General features: G+C 43.6%; 2 protein-coding genes across 4 annotated transcripts in view; both read right to left on the minus strand.

Annotated features, from left to right (window-relative positions):
• Positions 1–6560, minus strand: part of LOC121532760 (growth hormone-releasing hormone receptor-like) — a 65671-nt gene extending 59111 nt beyond the window's left edge. Inside the window, exon 1 of the mRNA XM_041838554.2 lies at positions 6275–6560. Coding sequence (XP_041694488.2) covers positions 6275–6325 — 51 coding nt within the window. The 5' untranslated portion in view covers positions 6326–6560. The remainder of the gene's footprint in view (positions 1–6274) is intronic.
• An 8366-nt stretch (positions 6561–14926) lies between these two features.
• LOC121533726 (FYVE and coiled-coil domain-containing protein 1-like) overlaps positions 14927–25234 on the minus strand; it is a 71684-nt gene continuing 61376 nt past the window's right edge. For all 3 annotated transcript variants that reach the window (XM_041839908.1, XM_041839910.1, XM_041839909.1), the window contains exons 17-18: positions 16254–16363; positions 14927–15863 (exon numbers count right to left, since the gene is read on the minus strand). In XM_041839908.1, coding sequence (XP_041695842.1) covers positions 15791–15863; positions 16254–16363 — 183 coding nt within the window. In that variant the 3' untranslated portion in view covers positions 14927–15790. The remainder of the gene's footprint in view (positions 15864–16253; positions 16364–25234) is intronic.

A 25234-nucleotide genomic window follows, 5' to 3' on the forward strand; every position in this document is an offset into this window, starting at 1 on the left:
GACAAAGCCTATTCCCCCTCAGGAGACTAAAAAGATTTGGCATGGGTCCTCAGTTCTACAGCTGCACCATCGAGAGCATCCTGACTGGTTGCATCACCGCCTGGTATGGCAACTGCTTGGCCTCCGACCGCAAGGCACTACAGAGGGTAGTGCGTACGGCCCAGTACATCACTGGGGCAAAGCTTCCTGCCATCCAGGACCTCTATACCAGGCGGTGTCAGAGGAAGGCCCTCAAAATTGTCAAAGACTCCAGCCACCCTAGTCATAGACTGTTCTCTCTGCTACCGCACGGCAAGCGGTACCGGAGTGCCAAGTTTAGGTCCAAAAGACTTCTCAACAGCTTCTACCCCCAAGCCATAAGACTCCTGAACAGCTAATCATGGCTACCCGGACTATTTGCACTGCCCCCCCACCCAATCATTTTTACGCTGCTGCTACTCTGTTAAGTATTTATGCATAGTCACTTTAACTCTACCCACATGTACATATTACCTCAACTACCTCAACTAGCCGGTGCCCCCGCACATTGACTCTGCAACGGTACCCCCCTGTATATATAGCCTCCCTACTGTCACTTTATTTTACTGTATATATAGCCTCCCTACTGTCACTTTATCTTACTTCTGCTCTTTTTTTTTCTCAACACTTTTTTAGTTGTTGTTTTATTTTTACTTTTTTTGTTTAAAATAAATGCACTGTTGGTTAAGGGCTGTAAGTAAGCATTTCACTGTAATGTCTGCACCTGTTGTATTCGGCGCATGTGACCAATAAAATTTGATTTGATTTGATTTGATGAGTGCCGACTATCCAAAGAGGGGCCATCAGATCAGCTTCACGTTGCAGATGTTGGTTTCTGTCGCGAACTCTGATGCGGATGTGGTGTGAATCAAATGCAGGACACAGGAGCTAAGTCAAACCAGACTTTACTTGCATAAACAAAATAACAAAACGGGTCAAACCAACCCGGAGGTGAACAATACGCCAAAGTGCGTAAAACACTCCAAAACCGACTGCGCACAAAACAATAGTGCGACGGTACAAAATGAGCGACTAGCAAACAGCACTGCACCAAACGACAGGAGAAAACAATTACACACAACACATGACAAACTAATGGAACATATAAAAGGGTACATAATCACACTAACAGGGAACAGGTGTACAACAACTAGACAAAACCAAACGAACATCGAAACAAACAACGGTGGCAGCTAGTACTCCGGGGACGACGACCGCCGAAGCCTGCCCGAGCAAGGAGCAGGAGCAGCCTCGGCCGAAACCGTGACAGTTTCTCTTTTATACAGCTTTTGTCCACTTGCTAAGGTAATGAGACAGATACACATACTTCCATACCAGTACACACATTCTAAAACATACACCTTCTCTCTAACAAACACACACAAACCCACCACACACATAATATACTGTACATCCCAGGTAATTTACGTAAATGTTGTCGCCCGCATTGGCAATCGTTTTTTTAAAACATTAATTTGCATAAGTTCGACGTTTTGTGAAAACAGACATAATGGTCTGATTTCCAGACATAGGCTGCGTCCCCAAATGGCAACCTATTCCCCGTATAGTGCACTACGTTTGACCAGGGCATACAGGGCTCTGGTCAAATGTAGTGCACTACTGTGTATAGGGAATAGGGTACCATTTGGATACGCAGCCATAGAGATGGACAAGTGAGAGCGCTCTGTTGACAAAGAGCAGCTGTTGTTTACCAACAGCAGACGGTAACTGCCACTTTAGACTCTCGCCACTCGCGTCTTTTGAGGGAGATAGATGAAATTACGATGATGATGATGTCTTTGAAATCTGTGATTGCATTAGCGAGAGCAAGAGAGAACGAAGGAATGAAAGAGGCGGAGAGAGAGAGAGAATGTGTGTGACACAGAGACAGATCGAGAGAAAGAGAACGAGAGAGGGAGATAAAGAGAGACCCATTATCAGCAGCCGTAACGGAGAGGAGAGGGATGGTGTTTGTGCTGGAAGCCAACCGGCTCATTAGAATTATCTCTCTTGTTATGCTGCAGTTAGAGGTCAGGGGTCATAAGAATGGAATGAGGAAGGAGACCCTGATGATGAGTTGCCATATCTCCACATCATATTACCAAGCTTATTTTGGTAATAACATTGTCCATTATGATGTATAGTTTTTCTCATCTAAATCCGGAAAAGCTGTCAGATACTGTCAGCAGCGAGTTGTGACAGGAACACAAAACAGATCGTAACACCCATCCAGTGGTTTAAGTGGGCAGATGTCACATACATAAAGCGACCCCTGTAGATAATAAAGTATGTTCATTCGTAACCAGACCCTAATGGCTTGTGGACTCAGTCATGACCTGCCCAGCTGACCATTATAGGCCTACCATAACACTAACAAGGCGCTGCACAATTGATCAGTAGGCTACACACGAAGGTGACTTGTTCTTTGCTGGGCAGTGGTGGAAAAAGTACCCAATTGTCGTACTTGAGTAAAAGTAAAAATACCTTAATAGAAAATGACTCAAGTAAAAGTGAGTCATCCAGCAAAATACTACTTGAGTAAAAGTCTAAAAGTATTTGGTTTTAAATACAGTGGGGAAAAAAAGTATGTAGTCAGCCACCAATTGTGCAAGTTCTCCCACTTAAAAAGATGAGAGAGGCCTGTAAATTTCATCATAGGTACACGTCAACTATGACAGACAAATTGAGAAAAAAATATCCAGAAAATCACAGTGTAGGATTTTTAATGAATTTATTTGCAAATTATGGTGGAAAATAAGTATTTGGTCACCTACAAACAAGCAAGATTTCTGGCTCTCAAAGACCTGTAACTTCTTCTTTAAGAGGCTTCTCTGTCCTCCACTCGTTACCTGTATTAATGGCACCTGTTTGAACTTGTTATCAGTATAAAAGACACCTGTCCACAACCTCAAACTCCACTATGGCCAAGACCAAAGAGCTGTCAAAGGACTAAGGCACTGCATCGCAGTGCTAGCTGTGCCACTAGAGATCCTGGTTCGAATCCAGGCTCTGTCGTAGCCGGCCGAGACCGGGAGACCCATGGGGCGGCGCACAATTGGCCCAGCGTCGTCCAGGGTAGGGGAGGGAATGGCCGGCAGGGATGTAGCTCAGTTGGTAGAGCATGGCGTTTGCAACGCCAGGGTTGTGGGTTCGATTCCCACAGGGGGCTAGTATGATTTTTATTTTTTATTTTTTTTTAAATTAAAAAATTATGTATGCACTCACTAACTGTAAGTCGCTCTGGATAAGAGCGTCTGCTAAATGACGTAAATGTAAATGTAAAGGACACCAGAAACAAAATTGTAGACCTGCACCAGGCTGGGAAGACTGAATCTGCAATAGGTAAGCAGCTTGGTTTGAATAAATCAACTGTGGGAGCAATTATTAGGAAATGGAAGACATACAAGACCACTGATAATCTCCCTCGATCTGGGGCTCCACGCAAGATCTCACCCCGTAGCGTCAAAATGATCACAAGAACGGTGAGCAAAAATCCCAGAACCACACGGGGGGACATAGTGAATGACCTGCAGAGAGCTGGGACCAAAGTAACAAAGCCTACCATCAGTAACACACTACGCCACCAGGGACTCAAATCCTGCAGTGCCAGACGTGTCCCCCTGCTTAAGCCAGTACATGTCCAGGCCCGTCTGAAGTTTGCTAGAGTGCATTTGGATGATCCAGAAGAGGATTGGGAGAATGTCATATGGTCAGATGAAACCAAAATATAACTTTTTGGTAAAAACTCAACTTGTCGTGTTTGGAGGACAAAGAATGCTGAGTTGCATCCAAAGAACACCATACCTACTGTGAAGCATGGGGGTGGAAACATCATGCTTTGGGGCTGTTTTTCTGCAAAGGGACCAGGACGACTGATCCGTGTAAAGGAAAGAATGAATGGGGCAATGTATCGTGAGATTTTGAGTGAAAACCTCCTTCCATCAGCAAGGGCATTGAAGATGAAACGTGGCTGGGTCTTTCAGCATGACAATGATCCCAAACACACTGCCCGGGCAACGAAGGAGTGGCTTCGTAAGAAGCATTTCAAGGTCCTGGAGTGGCCTAGCCAGTCTCCAGATCTCAACCCCATAGAAAATCTTTGGAGGGGAGTTGAAAGTCCGTGTTGCCCAGCGACAGCCCCAAAACATCACTGCTCTAGAGGAGATCTGCATGGAGGAATGGGCCAAAATACCAGCAACAGTGTGTGAAAACCTTGTGAAGACTTACAGAAAACGTTTGACCTGTGTCATTGCCAACAAAGGGTATATAACAAAGTATTGAGAAACTTTTGTTATTGACCAAATACTTATTTTCCACCATAATTTGCAAATAAATTCATAAAAAATCCTACAATGTGATTTTCTGGATTTGTTTTTCTCATTTTGTCTGTCATAGTTGACGTGTACCTATCATGAAAATTACAGGCCTCTCTCATCTTTTTAAGTGGGAGAACTTGCACAATTGGTGGCTGACTAAATACTTTTTTCCCCCACTGTATACTTAAGTAGCAAAAGTAAACATAATTGTTAAAATATACTTAAGTATCAAAAGTAAAAATCATTTCACATTCCTTATATTCAGCAAACAGATAGCCAACACTGACATAATGTAGTGAGTCTGCCAGATCAGAGGCAGTAGGGATGACCAGGGATGTTCTCTTGATAAGTACGCGATTTTGACCATTTTCCTGTCCTGTTAAGCATTCGAAATGTAACGAGTACTTTTGGGTGTCAGGGAAAATGTATGGAGTAAAAAGTACATTATTTTGTTTAGGAATGTAGTGAAGTAAAAGTTGTCAAAAATAGAAATAGTAAAGTAAAGATACCCCCAAAAAACGACTTAAGTAGTACTTTAAAGTATTTTTACTAAAGTATTTTACACCACTGTTGCTGGGTTATATTCCAACAACAATTCAATACAAATCTAGCCCAGTGGTCCCAGATCTAATTGTGCTGTCTTGCCAACTCCTATGCTAAATGGCCATTGTCATTGCAACACAACGGCTATAGAAGTCTGCTAACAGACAGCACAAACAAATCTGGGACCACCAGGCTAACACAAACCCTTTAGTGTGGAAAGGGAACACATAGGCTACTTTTAATTTCATAAATGAAACACAGTTCATTTATTAGCCTGGCTACACTTCAAAATGTGGATATGAGGTGACTGCCTTTGGACATTGTGGCACAAACAACATGAATTAATTAATCACATCATGACTCTGCAGATACCACCTAGTCCCATTTGATTAACATTAACCTTGTAGAGGAACTTTATAATTGCCTTGCAGAGGAGCAGAGCTTATTAGAATACAATCACAGTGTGTCAGCACAACCTCATTGATTAGGGGGCTTTCGTGCCATAGATTTAATTACACCAATGAAAGAAAAGGACCCCTCCACACTCTCCACAGTTAGATGTATGCACACATGCACGCAAACACACATGTACTTGTGGTTAAAAATGTATATAGCTATCTCCTTGCAGTCTTCACAATTTATTTTAATGGAGGCGCTTCATAAAAGTTTAAAAAAGGAAATTAAGAGACACGTTTCAAGAGTAATTCTTCATCATACACGTGTGCCAGTTTTTGTTATCAATAAACATGTAATAAATAGCCTATTCTGTGTAACCTACATGCGAGCACGTAGCCTAATTGGTAACGCTCATCGTTGTTTATACTTTTGTAGTCTAATGCATGATAAGCATACTGCTCCTAGTAGAACTCGGCTAGACGAAGTGAACGTCTGTGCCTCGCATACCCCCTTAAAAGACCTTCGCATGAAAAACGAGAAAGAAAACGGCAATAGTACTGTTTGTCCCTCTTGGGACGCCGTAGTATACACTTCCTCAACCTAGCCTGAATTAGTCTAAGTTAACTCAAGAAATCTGTAATTAATTTAGACGTTTTTGCCGAGGAGGTCTTAGTCCCGCAATTTTACATCTAACTAATATGTTGGTGGCATTATTTCTCCAGTGGAAAAAATTGCATGAAAACGAGTCGTCTGTCATTGAATGACAACAAACACTTAATCGAAGAATCCCTGCTGTTGACCAATCACCAACGACGAGGCGTAGTATTCGGCTACCGAACTTCTAAACTTCGGCTTGCCTCAGAATTTTTTTAAAATATGGATGAACAGCCGAAAAAACTCTTGCTTAAGACCAGAATGAACAAAAACGTCACAAAATATCGTCATAATATATGCACAATGACATAAGTGATACTGTGGTAAAAAGCACTTCAGATACTCACAGAGGGAGCCAAAGATGTCGCGAAAAGAATCCAATAGACAAGGACGCACATTTTGAGTTTTCAAAGCTGTTTGAATGCGCCAGAACAACTCAGCTCACAGTCCACTCTTACTGAACTGCTGTCTATTTAAATTAGCCTCCATGCATCCTTTATCATAGACAGACAATGACGTGCACTAAGGCAGGTAGCGGGAAGCCTATCTCCCCACCACCCAGCAAGATTAATCTAACACCATCTTCTCTCTGCTGCTTCAGAGCCTGCGCGTGCCACCTGCGGTCTGCACAACCGTCTCGCTCTACAAAGTCACATTTCTGAAGCTATAATCTATTTGAAATTTCATTATCACAACTAACACCACCTGTGTAAACTTTTATTGTGGGTTCATGCTTGTGTGTCAAACCAAGTGTCCTATTGGAGTCCAGTCCTTTGTGCGTCATTGGACATTTCTGTAAGCATGTATTGGTGGAATAATGGCCATTTCCACTTTGGATAGATCACCTGTAGACTGGAATGAACGTAATGTATTTTATCACAATTGCATCTAACATGATGACCACACCGCCAGCGTTTCGTGCAGAAGCGTTGCATATTAAAAGTACACATACATGTTATTAGCCACTAAATTGAAATTGCTTCTATTTTAGACGCTTGACCCGCTACAAGTCCCGCCTCTCCCATCTCCTCATTGGTTTGTATCCCCTTTTATCTGTGGATTAATTGTCGGAGTAGAGAACACATTATTTTGTGTGACTCAAAATCCTACAAAGATCCAGCGAAAAAAAGGACCTAAAATAACTATCCAATGCTTATATCCCAGGAGAAATTAGCTAGCAACAGCAAGCTAGCTAAGTTAACGTCCACGAATGCTTCATATGTGTTTCGACCTGTCCCTAATGAATATAGTTGGTTCAAAGTTCGTTTTGATATTTCAACCTGGTGGATAGACAAACTCAACATGCGCACAATGGCGCACGCGCAGAGCCGGTTTGGTCATCATTTAAGAATTCAATACATAACAATGACATTAAAGCACATTGTGCACTCAATTAAATCAAATCAAATTTTATTGGTCACATGCGCCGAATACAACAGGTGCAGACATTACAGTGAAATGCTTACTTACAGCCCTTAACCAACAGTGCATTTATTTTTAACAAAAAAAGTACAAATAAAACAACAAAAAAAGTGTTGAGAAAAAAAGAGCAGAAGTAAAATAAAATAACAGTAGGGAGGCTATATATACAGGGGGGTACCGGTGCAGAGTCAATTAACCGATGTCTTGTTCGCCCCAGCACAGATCATTGTTGTCACGGCTTCCCCTCAAGCTGCGTTGATGCGATAGTCTCCAACTGAAAGCACCGTTGGCCCTCGCCAGATGAAACAGTGGTGTGAAGGGGAATTAGGCTTGGAGTGGCAAAACCCCTGGTCCGTGCAAAAAGCTTTAGGGTTAAATGGCATTAATTTCAACACATCACACGAATCTGTGTACTCATGTAAGGCTTAAAATTACCACAGAGATACATTTCAGTGTCCTCAGAAAACATATAGAAATGGAGACCCTGAAAACCACACATAGAAACAAGGGGCTACCTAGAACATTTACATTGACATTACATTTACGTCATTTAGCAGACGCTCTTATCCAGAGCGACTTACAAATTGGTGCATTCACCTTATGATAGCCAGTGGGACAACAATTTTACCATTTTTTATTTTTATATTTTCAAATTTTGTAATTCTTAATTTTTAAAGTATATTTATAAATTTTTCCTAATCGTTATATATATATATATATATATAAATTACTTTTATACTATCCCAGGTATTCCTTAAAGAGGTAGGGTTTCAAGTGTCTCCGGAAGGTGGTCAGTGACTCCGCTGTCCTGGCCCTGGCGTCGTGAGGGAGCTTGTTCCACCATTGGGGTGCCAGAGTAGCGAACAGTTTTGACTGGGCTGAGCGGGAACTGTGCTTCCGCAGAGGTAGGGGGACCAGCAGGCCAGAGGTGGAAGAACGCAATGCCCTCGTTTGGGTGTAGGGACTGATCAGAGCCTGAAGGTAAGGAGGTGCCGTTCCCCTCACAGCTCCGTAGGCAAGCACCATGGTCTTGTAGCAGATGTGAGCTTCAACTGGAAGCCAGTGGAGTGTGCGGAGGAGTGGGGTGACGTGAGAGAACTTGGGAAGGTTGAACACCAGACGGGTTGCAGCGTTCTGGATGAGTTGAGGGGTTTAATGGCACAGGCAGGGAGCCCAGCCAACAGCGAGTTGCAGTAATCCAGATGGGAGATGACAAGTGCCTGGATTAGGACCTGTGCCGCTTCCTGTGTAAGGTAGGGTCGTACTCTGCGAATGTTGTAGAGCATGAATCTACAGGATCGGGTCACTGTTTTGATGTTAGCGGAGAACGACAGGGTGTTGTCCAGGGTCACGCCAAGGTTCTTTGCACTCTGGGAGGAGGACACAACAGAGTTGTCAACCGTGATGGTGAGATCATGGAGCGGGCAGTCCTTCCCCGGGAGGAAAAGCAGCTCCGTCTTGCCGAGGTTCAGAGAACCACAGGGACAGCTGAAGAACTCTATGGTTGTAGACCCTTTTTCTCTAAAGACTGTCAACATGGAATAGGTGTGAGGAGTTATGAAGTGGAAGAAAGTGACAATTTACAAACTTTATTTTAAAGTTGAACTGTACATGTTTTACAGGTACTATAACCATTATAACAGTGAGTGCATAGATAGAGAACAGGTTCATGTAGATTTCATTGAAGTCACATGATGGTGGCAGACTCTTGAAAGCAGTTTGTTAATTAAAAATACATAGGATATCTTTCCCAGCACAACCACCATCAAACAGATGTGGTTTAAAATACTATCAAAATACTATTACTTGTGACTTTGTAAATCATTATTATTGTTTTTCCTTCCAAAAAGTGCAAAACTGTAGAGAAAATATGAGGCTTTGAATACAAATTGCATAAATTTAGACCACTCATAACATACAAAAGAGAAATGTTCCCTATAAATGGAAAACAGTTCTCTACAAAAGCATCATCCAATTTAGCCCTTGATTCACTGGTGTAGGGTGAAGTTGCCCCTAGAATCTGATCTTGGGTCAGTATTGCATTTTCCCCTCAGTATTGCATTTTCCCCTCTAATGGTTAAAGTTAGGATTGGGGAAAACGTCACCCCAGACCTTGCTTCATTAGTGAAAAACATTGGTCACCTCCTTGAATAGACAGTCTTGTAAACAAGGTGGTATGACTGAGATTTCATGTCATGCCTTATTACTATAAGAGAATAATAGAGAAAGACAAAGATCAACTTTATATTATTAACAACAAAAAACACAGGATGCAACAACTTAGCACATCAGGATCCTTATCAGAAAAAAAACAGAGGTCCTATACATGGTATCTAAAATGTATGGCTATAACAAAATTCTAAAACCCCTTACAAAGAAATATAACAAACTCATATTCCTATAATGGTATATAATATTATATATGCTATTATAAACAATGCAGATCTTATCCAGAAAGACCTTACACAAACATAAGCTTGCCATTGTACACTACACCAGTGATTCTCAACTGGTGGGTTGCAACTCCAGTCTGAACTTAACCAACTTAAACCAGGTAGAAGGTGTGTAGAAATGATAATGAATTTACATTTTTAAATAATTGAATCTCTGAAAAATGTTTCTTCAATCACAGTATTTCAATATAGAGCTATTAGCAGCGTAATTCCTGGTTGATTTTGTGGTCTCAAACCAGTGAGTAACATTCTTCATCAAGAATATGGGCAAAATTGAGTTAATGACAATGAAAGAGGTGGGAATGTTGTTCCCTTGTCATAAAATTGCTACATTTACTATTAATATAGCATAAAAAAATAATCCTGATTGTATTTTGGCTCTTTCCCGACTGAGACAACCTGGTTCAATTTGGGTCCCGAGGCAAAACCAGTTGAGAACCACTCCACTACACTGTGCCTTGAGGTGCTCCTTGAGGATAGCCTATGGTTAAGCATTATTCCATGATGATAGCCTGTGGCTAAGCATTATTCCTTGAGGATAGCCTAAACATTAAAGAAGTAGAAGCACTGTACACAGCAGTGGCTTCTTAAAGATGCTGACTATAGCAAGAACTGGCTGGTGCAATCTAAGTGTCACATGATCTGTCACAGGATCTCAGTATATATACACCTGTTCTGAAAGGTCCCAGAGTCTGCAACACCACTAAGCAAGGGGCACCACCAAGCAAGCGGCACCATGAAGACCACGGAGCTCTCCAAACAGCTCAGGGAAAAAGTTGGGGAGAAGTACAGATCATGGTTGGATTATAAAAAAATATCTGAAACATTGAACATCCCACAGAGCACCATTAAATACATTATTAAAAAATTTAAAGAATATGGCACCACAACAAACCTGCCAAGAGAGGGCCGCCCACCAAAACTCACGGACCAGGCAAGGAAGGCATTAATCAGAGAGGCAACAAAGAGACCAAAGATAACCCTGAAGGAGCTGCAAAGCTCCACAGCGGAGATTGGAGTATCTGTCCATAGGACCACTTTAAGCCGTACACTCCACAGAGCTGGGCTTTACGGAAGAGTGGCCAGAAAAACGCCATTGCTTAAAGAAAACAATAAGCTAACACGTTTGGTGTTCACCAAAAGGCATGTGGGAGACCCCCAAACATATGGAAGAAGGTACTCTGATTAGATGAGACTAAAATTGAGCTTTTTGTCCATCAAGGAAAGCGCTATGTCTGGTGCAAACCCAACACCTCTCATCACCCCGAGAACACCATCCCCACAGTGAAGCATGGTGGTGGCAGCATCATGCTGTGGGGATGTTTTTTATCGGCAGGGACTGGGAAACTGGTCAAAATTGAAGGAATGATGGATGGCACTAAATACAGGGAAATTCTTGAGGGAAACCTGTTTCAGTCTTCCAGAGATTTGAGACTGGGACGGAGGTTCACCTTCCAGTAGGACAATGACCCTAAGCATACTGCTAAAGCAACACTTGAGTGGTTTAAGGGGAAACATTTAAATGTCTTGGAATGGCCTAGTCAAAGCCCAGACCTCAATTCAATTGAGAATCTGTGGTATGACTTAAAGATTGCTGTACACCAGCGGAACCCATCCAACTTGAAGGAGCTGGAGCAGTTTTGCCTTGAAGAATGGACAAAAATCCCAGTGGCTAGATGTGCCAAGCTTAGAGACATACCCCAAGAGACTTGCAGCTGTAATTGCTGCAAAAGGTGGCTCTACAAAGTATTGACTTTGGGGGGGGGGTGAATAGTTATGCACGCTCAAGTTCTGTTTTTTTGTCTTATTTCTTGTTTGTTTCACAATCAAAAATATTTTGCATCTTCAAAGTGGTAGGCATGTTGTGTAAATCAAATTTACATTTACGTCATTTAGCAGACGCTCTTATCCAGAGCAACTTACAAATTGGTGCATTCACCTTATAGCCAGTGGGATAACCACTTTACAATATGTTATTTTTTTCTTTCTTTGGGGTGGGGTAAGGGGGGGTAGAAGGATTACTTTATCCTATCCCAGGTATTCCTTAAAGAGGTGGGGTTTCAAGTGTCTCCGGAAGGTGGTGAGTGACTCCGCTGTCCTGGCGTCGTGAGGGAGCTTGTTCCACCATTGGGGTGCCAGAGCAGCGAACAGTTTTGACTGGGCTGAGCGGGAACTGTGCTTCCGCAGAGGTAGGGGGGCTAGCAGGCCAGAGGTGGATGAACGCAATGCCCTCATTTGGGTGTAGGGACTGATCAGAGCCTGAAGGTACGGAGGTGCCGTTCCCCTCACAGCTCCGTAGGCAAGCACCATGGTCTTGTAGCAGATGCAAGCTTCAACTGGAAGCCAGTGGAGTGTGCGGAGGAGCGGGGTACAACCCCCCACAAAAATCCATTTTAATTCCAGGTTGTAAGGCAACATAATAGGAAACATGCCAAAGGGGGTGAATACTTTTGCAAGCCACTGTAATTGGCTATTGTAGCTGGAAATGGCTGATTTTTAATGGAATACATAGGCGTACAGAGGCCCATTATCAGCAACCATCAGTCCTGTGTTCCAATGGCACGTTGTGTTTGCTAATCCAAGTTTATCATTTTAAAAGGCTAATTGATCATTAGAAAACACTTTTGCAATTATGTTAGCACAGCTGAAACCTGTTTAAAGAAAAGCTGATTAAAGAAGCAATAAAACTGGCCTTCTTGAGACTAGTTGAGTATCTGGAGCATCAACAATTGTGGGTTCGATTACAGGCTCAAAATGTCCAGAAACAAAGAACTTCCTTCTGAAACTCGTCAGTCTAATCTTGTTCTGAGAAATGAAGGCTATTCCATGCGAGAAATTGCCAAGAAACTGAAGATCTCGTACAACGCTGTGTACTACTCCCTTCACAGAGCAGCGCAAACTGGCTCTAACCAGAATAGAAAGAGGAGTGGGAGGCCCCGGTGCACAACTGAGCAAGAGGACAAATACATTAGAGTGTCTAGTTTGAGAAACAGGCGCCTCACAGGTCCTCAACTGGCAGTTTCAATAAATACACTGCTCAAAAAAATAAAGGGAACACTAAAATAACACATCCTAGATCTGAATGAATGAAATAATCTTATTAAATACTTTTTTCTTTACATAGTTGAATGTGCTGACAACAAAATCCCACAAAAATGTTCAATGGAAATAACATTTATCAACCCATGGAGGTCTGGATTTGGAGTCACCCTCAAAATTAAAGTGGAAAACCACACTACAGGCTGATCCAACTTTGATGTAATGTCCTTAAAACAAGTCAAAATGAGGCTCAGTAGTGTGTGTGGCCTCCACGTGCCTATATGACCTCCCTACAACGCCTGGGTATGCTCCTGATGAGGGGGCGGATGGTCTCCTGAGGGATCTCCTCCCAGACCTGGACTAAAGCATCCGCCAACTCCTGGACAGTCGGTGGTGCAACGTGGCGTTGGTGGATGGAGCGAGACATGATGTCCCAGATGTGCTCAATTGGATTCAGGTCTGGGGAACGGGTGGGCCAGTCCATAGCATCAATGCCTTCCTCTTGCAGGAACTGCTGACACACTCCAGCCACATGAGGTCTAGCATTGTCTTGCATTAGGAGGAACCCAGGGCCACCCCACACCATGACTGACCCACCGCCAAACCGGTCATGCTGGAGGATGTTGCAGGCAGCAGAACGTTCTCCACGGCGTCACCAGACTCTGTCACGTCTGTCACGTGCTCAGTGTGAACCTGCTTTCATCTGTGAAGAGCACAGGGCGCCAGTGGCGAATTTGCCAATCTTGGTGTTCTCTGGCAAATGCCAAACGTCCTGCACGGTGTTGGGCTGTAAGCACAACCCCCACCTGTGGACGTCGGGCCCTCATACCATTCTCATGGAGTCTGTTTCTGACCGTTTGAGCAGACACATGCACATTTGTGGCCTGCTGGAGGTCATTTTGCAGGGCTCTGGCAGTGCTCCACCTGCTCCTCCTTGCACAAAGGCAGAGGTAGCGGTCCTGCTGCTGGGTTGTTGCCCTCCTACGGCCTCCTCCACATCTCCTGATGTACTAGCCTGTCTCCTGGTAGCGCCTCCATGCTCTGGACACTACGCTGACAGACACAGCAAACCTTCTTGCCACAGCTCGCATTGATGTGCCATCCTGGATGAGCTGCACTACCTGAGCCACTTGTTTGGGTTGTAGACTCCGTCTCATGCTACCACTAGAGTGAAAGCACCGCCAGCATTCAAAAGTGACCAAAACATCAGCCAGGAAGCATAGGAACTGAGAAGTGGTCTGTGGTCACCACCTGCAAAACCAGTCCTTTATTGGGGGTGTCTTGCTAATTGCCTATAATTTCCACCTGTTGTCTATTCCATTTGCACAACAGCATGTGAAATTTATTGTCAATCAGTGTTGCTTCCTAAGTGGACAGTTTGATTTCACAGAAGTGTGATTGACTTGGAGTTACATTGTGTTGTTTAAGTGTTGCCTTTATTTTTTTGAGCAGTGTAGTACCCGCAAAACACCAGTCTCACCGTCAACAGTGAAGAGGCGACTCCGGGATGCTGACCTTCAAGGCAGAGTTGCAAAGAAAAAGCCATATCTCAGACTGGCCAATAAAAATAAAATATTAAGATGGGCAGTCTGAGATATTGCCTTTTCTTTGCAACTCTGCATCTGTTTCTCAAACTAGACACTAATGTATTTGTCCTCTTGCTCAGTTGTGCAAAATGATAAACTTGGATTAGCAAACACAACGTGCCATTCGAACACAGGCCTGATGGTTGCTGATAATGGGCCTCTGTACGTCTATGTAGATATTCCATTAAATATCAGCCGTTTCCAGCTACAATAGCCATTTACAACATTAACAATGTCTACACTGTATTTCTGATCAATTTGATGTTATTTTAATGGACAAATAAATTGCTTTTCTTTCGAAAACAAGGACATTTCTAAGTGACCCCAAACTTTTGAACGGTAGTGTAAGTTAAGACATTGTCTTTTGCACCAAAACTGTTTTCTTTAAAAATATCTCTTTGGGATATAAAAGCCCCCCTTGTGCTTTTTATATGACAATAAAGATGGCAGTCTTTCATCTGAAAACATTAAATATGGACAAACTTGAGGAAAGACTATCGACGGTCGAAGAGAGAGGTCCTTTATAGTGTTCAATTCACTCAAACAGTAGGCTTCAAAAGTCCCACCTGGCACAAGAAATTGGTAGCAAAGCTTTCAATCCACCTGTATTACTGACTGTTGAACTGCACTTAATTATGTTCCCTCAGCCTCACAGCATTTGAGGATGCTCCAACGTAACTGCCTTCTCCTTGTAGGCCATCTGTACTTGTTTTTGTAACATTCATCATGTTGGTTTTGTAGCTTGAAACAGATGCTATATTGAACACTATTCTCTACTGATTGTGTGATTAAAATGTATGCAGTTGCTCAAGAATAATCATCTCACCTGTGGACACTGTGCTAGTCCAAGGTATAAAGAAAATCATAACTAATAGCATTGTATAAATGTGTGGTCATCTTATGTCGTGTGTGCAATAACCTCTCCATCTGTGTTTAACAAGACCATGGCTTGTACTTATAAGGTACGCATTTTAACCCCTTAGCTGTGGTTAGGTTTTGTTTTGAATTCCTGGTTTTCCTATGTTTGTTTCACCACCTAATCTCAGTGAAGAGTCCATTAGGTCAAACCATTTGACCATGTCTGTAGGGTGTTCGTGCTCTGACTAAAACATAACTAACACACTCCAAAACATAAAAGCACTAGTGTTAAAAATATAGGGATCCTACAAAAAATCAATTTGGAATAAAACAACAAAACCAAACATAAAATACTTGGTGGGGAACCCAGAAACAAATAAGCATATGAAATAATTTAAAATGAAACACGGTAAAAATAAAATTGACACATTGTCCTCCCTCTGTATCCTCTCCCTCCCTCCATACCCCTATAACATTTACCCTGTGTAAGTATCCATTATCAGTCTTAGAAATTACTTCCATCGTAAATAATCGGCTTCTCGATTGTCAAGTGGTAGAGGACTTTCTTGGAGACGAACCTGTGAGGATGTGATGAAGAAGTAGAACAAAATAAAATTTGCAACATTAAGATTATACAATTACAAGCAATAAGTACAGCGCAGTACTTCATTGTACTTCAGTACTTTAGATAGCCGTCATCCTTCACCACAAGGACACTTGGGAACTGGATACTGACTTGATGCTAGCAGATAGATGTTCTACACAAACACACTACCATGAGAAGGAAGATTTCAGTGTGAGTGTTGAAGGGTTTTGCGTGAGTACGGGTAAGAACATGTATGTTTTGCCTATCGTATGCTGATAAGGAGTTGTCAAAGGGATAACACTCTGCTCTACACAAGCACACGGAGTGTTAAAGAACTGAGTGAATATGGGTAATAATAATAGACATCTTTAGCGTATCTTACCTTGAGAAGGAGTTGTCGAAGATGAGTGTGTAGAGACCAGGGTTCCTGACTTTCAGCTGGCCTTGGATGGTCTCTTTGTGGGAGTTACAGCGAGTTAGAGGAATCAGCACCTGAGAGCAGAGCATTAGAAGATGTCTGTAAAGTCCTAGATTGTAATGCTATTACTTCAAAAATGTTCAATACAATATTGTCTACGTCAGGGGTGTCAAACTCAATTCCCGGAGGGCCGTGTGTATGCTGGTTTTTGTTATTTCCTGTCAATGCGTGTCCAATTAAGACCTAGACAACCAGGTGAGAGGAGTTCCTAACAAATCAATTACCTTAATTGATCAATCAAGTACAAGGGAGGAGCGAAAACCCGCAGACCGAGTGTCCAGGAATTGAGTTTGACAACCCTGGTCTATGTACTATTTATGTGTAAAAAGTGCCCACAATCTTCGGTTTTGTATTTTCATATTTCCAATTAGTTAACAGTATGTACAGTATACTGAGATCATGTGACAGATCATGTGACAATTATATTGCACACAGGTGGACTTTATTTAACTAATTATTCTGAAGGTAATTGGTTGCACCAGATCTTATTTAGGGGCTTCAAAGCAAAGGGGGTGAATACACATGCACGCACCACTTTTCCGTTATTTATTTTTGGGAATTTCTTGAAACAAGTAATTTTTTTCATTTCACTTCACCAATTTTGACTATTTTGTTTATGTCCATTACATGAAATCCAAATAAAAATCCATTTAAATTACAGGGTGTAATGCAACAAAATAGGAAAAACGCCAAGGGGGATAAATAGTTTTACAAGGCACTGTACTTTTTACTCCATACATTTTCCCTGACACCCAAAAGTACTCGTTACATTTTGAATGCTTGGCAGGACAGGAAAATGGTCCAATTCACACACTTATTTAGAGAACATCCCTGGTCATTCCTACTGCCTCTGATCTGGCGGACTCACTGAACACACATGCTTCGTTTGTAAATTATGTTTGAGTGTTGGAGCGTGCCCCTGCCTATCCGTAAATAAATAAAAAACAAGAAAAAGGTGCCGTCTGGTTTGCTTAATTTATACTTTTACTTTTGATACTTAAGTATATTTTAGCAATTACATTTACTTTTGATACTTAAGTATATTTAAAACCCAATACTTTTAGACTTTTACTCAAGTAGGATTTTACTGGGTGACTTTCACTTTTACTTGAGTCATTTTCTATTAAGGTACAGTGGGGAAAAAAAGTATTTAGTCAGCCACCAATTGTGCAAGTTCTCCCACTTAAAAAGATGAGAGAGGCCTGTAATTTTCATCATAGGTACACGTCAACTATGACAGACAAATTGAGGGAAAAAAATCCAGAAAATCACATTGTAGGATTTTTAATGAATTTATTTGCAAATGATGGTGGAAAATAAGTATTTGGTCACCTACAAACAAGCAAGATTTCTGGCTCTCACAGACCTGTAACTTCTTCTTTAAGAGGCTCCTCTGTCCTCCACTCGTTACCTGTATCAATAGCACCTGTTTGAACTTGTTATCAGTATAAAATACACCTGTCCACAACCTCAAACAGTCACACTCCAAACTCCACTATGGCCAAGACCAAAGAGCTGTCAAAGGACACCAGAAACAAAATTGTAGACCTGCACCAGGCTGGGAAGACTGAATCTGCAATAGGTAAGCAGCTTGGTTTGAAGAAATCAACTGTGGGAGCAATTATTAGGATCTGTGGCTCCACGCAAGATCTCACCCGTGGGGTCAAAATGATCACAAGAACGGTGAGCAAAAATCCCAGAACCACACGGGGGGACCTAGTGAATGACCTGCAGAGAGCTGGGACCAAAGTAACAAAGCCTACCATCAGTAACACACTACGCCGCCAGGGACTCAAATCCTGCAGTGCCAGACGTGTCCCCCTGCTTAAGCCAGTACATGTCCAGGACCGTCTGAAGTTTGCTAGAGTGCATTTGGATGATCCAGAAGAGGATTGGGAGAATGTCATATGGTCTGATGAAACAAAAATATAACTTTTGGGTAAAAACTCAACTCGTCGTGTTTGGAGGACAAAGAATGCTGAGTTGCATCCAAAGAACATCATACCTACTGTGAAGCATGGGGGTGGAAACATCATGCTTTGGGGCTGTTTTTCTGCAAAGGGACCAGGACGACTGATCCGTGTAAAGGAAAGAATGAATGGGGCCATGTATCGTGAGATTTTGAGTGAAAACCTCCTTCCATCAGCAAGGGCATTGAAGATGAAACATGGCTGGGTCTTTCAGCATGACAATGATCCCAAACACACCGCCCGGGCAACGAAGGAGTGGCTTCGTAAGAAGCATTTCAAGGTCCTGGAGTGGCCTAGCCAGTCTCCAGATCTCAACCCCATAGAAAATCTTTGGAGGGAGTTGAAAGTCCGTGTTGCCCAGCGACAGCCCCAAAACATCACTGCTCTAGAGGAGATCTGCATGGAGGAATGCATGGAGGAATGGGCCAAAATACCAGCAACAGTGTGTGAAAACCTTGTGAAGACTTACAGAAAACGTTTGACCTGTGTCATTGCCAACAAAGGGTATATAACAAAGTATTGAGAAACTTTTGTTATTGACCAAATACTTATTTTCCACCATAATTTGCAAATAAATTCATAAAAAATCCTACAATGTGATTTTCTGGATATTTTTTTCTCATTTTGTCTGTCATAGTTGACGTGTACCTATGATGAAAATTATGGGCCTCTCTCATCTTTTTAAGTGGGAGAACTTGCACAATTGGTGGCTGACTAAATACTTTTTTTCCCCACTGTATATTTACTTTTACTCAAGTATGACAATTGGGTACTTTTTCCACCACTGCTTACTCTATGGCTGTTCTGAGCAGAATGAGCCCATGTTCACCATATTGTGAAGAAAATAAGCCACTAAAGTCGTACCTGATGAATGCATTCATGACTCCATTCTGGGCAAACCAAAATGACTATGCGTTTCAATAAAGGGCCTTGCATGAATATTATTACCATGTTACTGAATGTATTAAGAGTTTATGCTTCACATATTTTGTTTCTGTTAGAAGCATTTGGCCCTGTCCAAATAGGCCAATTCCCTGGAGTGTATGGGTGAGCTACACCAGGCTGCTTGCTCTCTTCATGGATGAAAGGTCAATAAAGAGTTCTGTTCTCAGCAGGGGGAGCTGCTCTCCCATTTACACTGCTCCAGGGTGAAGTTTCCCCAGGTACACATTTAGGATCAGCTTTCCTTCCCCCAATCCTAGCCTTAACCATTAGTGGGGAAATGTAAAACAGGCTCAAGATCAGCATTTAGGGGCAACATCATCCTACACCATTTACACTCAACAAGGGCAATTATTGGCTACTGGGATCATCTAATTGACCTGGCCCAGGTATCCTGGATGGATATAGATCTCATTCCGTCAGTAGAGGATGCCTGGTTGTTCGTTAAAAGTAATTTCCTCTCAATCTTAAATAAACATGCCCCATTCAAAAAATACAGAACTAAGAACAGATATAGCCCCTGGTTCTCCTCAGACTTGACTGCCCTTGACCAGCACAAAAACATCCTGTGGCGTACTGCATTAGCATCAAATAGCCCCCGCGATATGCAACTTTTCAGGGAAGTTAGGAACCAATATACACAAGCAGTCGGGAAAGTAAAGGCTAACTTTTTCAAACAGAAATTAGCATCCTGTAGCACTAACTCCAAAAAGTTTTGGGACACTGTAAAGTCCATGGAGAATAAGAGCACTTCCTCCCAGCTGCCCACTGCACTGAGGCTAGGAAACACTATCACCACCGATAAATCTACAATAATCGAGAATTTCAACAAGCATTTTGCTACGGCTGGCCATGCTTTCCACCTGGCTACCACTACCCCGGCCACCAACTCTGCACCCTCCGCTGCAACTTGCCCATGCCCCCCCCGCTTCTCCTTCACACAAATTCAGACAGCTGATGTTCTGAAAGAGCTGCAAAATCTGGACCCCTACAAATCAGCTGGGCTAGACAATCTGGACCCTTTCTTTCTAAAACTAGCCGCCGAAATTGTCGCAACCCCTATTACTAGCCTGTTCAACCTCTCTTTCGTAACGTCTGAGATCCCCAGAGATTGGAAAGCTGCCGTGGTCATCCCCCTCTTCAAAGGGGGTGACACTCTAGATCCAAACTGTTACAGACCTATATCCATCCTGCCCTGCCTTTCGAAAGTATTTGAAAGCCAAGTTAACAAACAGATCACCAACCATTTCGAATCCCACCGTACCTTCTCCACTATGCACTCCGGTTTCCGAGCTGGTCATGGGTGCACTTCAGCCACGCTCAAGGTCCTAAACGATATTATAACCGCGATCGATAATAGACAGTACTGTGCAGCCGTTTTCATCGACCTGGCCAAGGCTTTCGACTCTGTCAACCACCGCATTCTTATTGGCAGACTAAATAACCTTGGTTTCTCAAATGACTGCCTCGCCTGGTTCACCAACTACTTCTCAGATAGAGTTCAGTGTGTCAAATCGGAGGGCCTGTTGTCTGGACCTATGGCAGTCTCTATGGGGGTGCCACAGGGTTCAATTCTTGGGCCGACTCTTTTCTCCGTGTATATCAATGATGTCGCTCTTGCTGCTGGTGACTCTCAGATCCAACTCTACGCAGACGACACCATTTTGTATACATCTGGCCCTTCATTGGACACTGTGTTAACAAACCTCCAAACAAGCTTCAATGCCATACAACACTCCTTCAGTAGCCTCCAACTGCTCTTAAACACTAGTAAAACTAAATGCATGCTCTTCAATCGAACGCTGCTGGCACCCGCCCACCCGACTAGAATCACCACTCTCGACGGGTCTGACCTAGAGTATGTGGACAACTACAAATACCTAGGTGTCTGGTTAGACTGTAAACTCTCCTTCCAGACTCACATTAAGAATCTCCAATCCAAAGTTAAATCTAGAATCGGCTTCCTATTTCGCAACAAAGCCTCCTTCACTCATGCTGCCAAACATGCCCTCGTAAAACTGACTATCCTACCGATCCTTGACTTCGGCGATGTCATTTACAAAATAGGCTCCAACACTCTACTCAGCAAATTGGATGTAGTCTATCACAGTGCCATCCGTTTTGTCTCCAAAGCCCCATACACTACCCACCACTGTGGCCTGTACGCTCTTGTTGGCTGGTCCTCACTACATGTTCGTCGTCAAACCCACTGGCTCCAGGCCATCTATAAATCACTGCTAGGCAAATCCCCGCCTTATCTTAGCTCATTGGTCACCATAGCAGCACCCACCCGTAGTCTGCGCTCCAGCAGGTATATCTCACTGGTCATTCCCAAAGCCAACATGTCACGATCGCTTAAGGAGGGAGACCAAGGCGCAGCGTTGAAGGTGAACATATCTTTTATTTACTGATCACACGATCAAAACAATAAACGATAACGTGACGTCTACAGTTTAACACAAACCGAAATGAACAAGAAACCACAAACACAACGTGAAAGACAGATAGTTAAATATGGCTCCCAATCAGAGACAACGAGCCAACAGCTGACACTCGTTACCTCTGATTGGGAGTCACTCAAACAAAGAAATACAATACCTAGACCCACAACAAAACATAGAAACTAACACCCTGGCTCAACATACGAGAGTCCCCCGAGCCAGGGCGTGACAGTACCCCCCCCTAAAGGCGCGGACTCCGACCGCGCCAACGAAACACAACAGGGGAGGGACCGGGTGGGCACTCCGCCTAGGCGGCGGATCCGGCTCCAGTGGAACAGGCACGTGCCGTGCCGGACCGACGACGCACACCACTGGCTTGGTGTGGGGAACAGGCACGGGCCGTGCTGCACTGACGACGCACACCACTGGCTTGGTGTGGGGAGCAGGAGCGGGCCGGACAGGGCTGATGAAACGCCCCACAGACTTGGTGCTGGGAGCAGGAATGGGCCGGACCGGGCTGGCGACGCGCACCACAGACCTGGTGCGGAGAGCAGGAACGGGCAGAGCCGGGCTGACGAGACGCACCACAGACTTGATGCGGGGAGCAGGAATGGGCCGGACCGGGCTGGCGACGCGCACCACAGACCTGGTGCGGAGAGCAGGAACGGGCAGAGCCGGGCTGACGAGACGCACCACAGACTTGATGCGGGGAGCAGGAATGGGCCGGACTGGGCTGGCGACGCGCACCACAGACCTGGTGCGGGGAGCAGGAACGGGCAGAGCTGGGCTGACGAGACGCACCACAGACTTGATGCGGGGAGCCGGAACGGGCAGAGCCGGGCTGACGAGCCGCACCACAGACTTGATGCGGGACGCATGGATGGGCCGGACTGGGCTGGCGACGCGCACCGCAGGTTCGGTGCGGGGAGCAGGAATAGACCGGACCGTACTGGGGACACACACCACTGGCTCTACACCGGGATCTGGAACGGGCCGGACCGGACTGGCAACACACGCCAGTACCTCTCGCCGTGCCTCCACACCTTCCATCCCCTCTTCTACCAGTGGTCCCCGTAACCCGGCGGCCTTCTCCGGCAACCCACTGGACCGCTCTATCGCGGCCTCCTGCTGGTCCGCCGTCGTGAGCCCCCCTAAAAATTTTCGGGGCGTCTCTCCTACCCGTGGCCCAGGTCTCCATGTCCCTCGCCAGCTTCTCGCCCTTCTGCCATAATGTCAAGCCCCTCTCTTCCTCACTCGGCTTGACCCAGTCCAGGAGGCGAAGGAGATCTGTGAGGGATCTCCCCGGCGATGGCTCCTGGACACGCTGCTTGGTCCCATCTTGGTGGTTTCTTCTGTCACGATCGCTTAAGGAGGGAGACCAAGGCGCAGCGTTGAAGGTGAACATATCTTTTATTTACTGATCACACGATCAAAACAATAAACGATAACGTGACGTCTACAGTTTAACACAAACCGAAATGAACAAGAAACCACAAACACAACGTGAAAGTTAAATATGGCTCCCAATCAGAGACAACGAGCCAACAGCTGACACTCGTTACCTCTGATTGGGAGTCACTCAAACAAAGAAATACAATACCTAGACCCACAACAAAACATAGAAACTAACACCCTGGCTCAACATACGAGAGTCCCCCGAGCCAGGGCGTGACACAACACCTCCTTTGGCCGCCATTCCTTCCAGTTCTCTGCTGCCAATGACTGGAACGAAATGCAAAAATCTCTGAAGCTGGAGACTCTTATCTCCCTCACTAACTTTAAGCATCAGTTGTCAGAGCACCTTACCGATCACTGCACATGTACACAGCCCATCTGAAATTAGCCCACCCAACTACCTCATCCCTATATTGTTATTTATTTTGCTCTTTTGCACCCCAGTATCTCTATTTGCACATAATCTCTTGCACATCTAGCATTCCAGTGTTAATACTAATTGTAATTATTTTGCACTATCTCCTATTTTTTGCCTTACCTCCATAACTTGCTACATTTGCACACACTGTATATATATTTTCTGTTGTATTTTATGACCTTATGTTTTTTTTACCCCATATGTAACTCTGTGTTGTTGTTTTTATCGCACTGCTTTGCTTTATCTTGGCCAGGTCGCAGTTGTAAATGAGAACTTGTTCTCAACTGGCTTACCTGGTCAAATAAAGGTGGAAAAAAATAAATAATAATAACCTGCAGTAATAAATCAAAAACTCACATCAAATTGTATTGGTCAATCACATATTTAGCAGATGTTTTTGCGGGTGTAGCGAAATGCTGGTGTTCCTCGCTCCAACAGTGCAGTAGTATCTAACAATTCACAACAATACACAAATTTAAAAGTAAAATAATGGAATAAAGAAATATATAAATATTAGGACGAGCAACGTCGGAGTGGCATTGACTAAAATACAGTAGAATAGAATACAGTATATACAGTTGAAGTCGGAAGTTTACATACACTTAGGTCAGAGTCATTAAAACTTGTTTTCCAACCACTCCACACATTTCTTGTTAACAAACTATAGTTTTGGCAAGTCGGTTAGGACATCTACTTTGTGCATGACACAAGTAATTTTCCAACAATTGTTTAAAGACAGATTATTTCACTTATAATTCACTGTATCACAATTCCAGTGGGTCAGAAGTTTACATACACTAAGTTGACTGTGCCTTTAAACAGCTTGGAAAATTCCAGAAAATGATGTCATGGCTTTAGAAGCTTCTGATAGGCTAATTGACATAATTTTAGTCAATTGGAGGTGTACCTGTGGATGTATTTCAAGGCCTACCTTCAAACTCAGTGCCTCTTTGCTTGACATAATGCGAAAATGAAAAGAAATCAGCCAAGACCTCAGAAAACAAATTGTAGACCTCTACAAGTCTGGTTCATCCTTGGGAGCAATTTCCAAACGCCTGAAGGTACCACGTTCATCTGTACAAATAGTATGCAAGTATAAACACCATGGGACCACACAGCCGTCATACCGTTCAGGAAGGAGACGCGTTCTGTCTCCTAGAGATGAACGTACTTTGGTGCGAAAAGTGCAAATCAATACCAGAACAACAGCAAAGGACCTTGTGAAGATGCTGGAGGAAACAGGTACAAAAGTATCTATATCCACATTAAAACGAGTTCTATATAGACATAACCTGAAAGGCCGCTCAGCAAGGAAGAAGCCACTGCTCCAAAACCGCCATAAAAAAGCCAGACTACGGTTTGCAACTGCACATGGGGACAAAGATCGTACTGTTTGGAGAAATGTCCTCTGGTCTGATGAAACAAAAATAGAACTGTTTGACCATAATGACCATCGTTATGTTTGGAGGAAAAAGGGGTTTGCTTGCAAGCCGAAGAACACCATCCCAACCGTGAAGCACGGGGGTGGCAGCATCATGCTGTGGGGGTGCTTTGCTTCAGGAGGGACTGGTGCACTTCACAAAATAGATGTCATCATGAGGAAGGAAAATTATGTGGATATATTGAAGCAACATCTCAAGACATCAGTCAGGAAGTTAA

Source organism: Coregonus clupeaformis, chromosome 20 (assembly GCF_020615455.1).
Source record: "Coregonus clupeaformis isolate EN_2021a chromosome 20, ASM2061545v1, whole genome shotgun sequence".
Taxonomy (NCBI): Eukaryota; Metazoa; Chordata; class Actinopteri; order Salmoniformes; family Salmonidae; genus Coregonus; species Coregonus clupeaformis.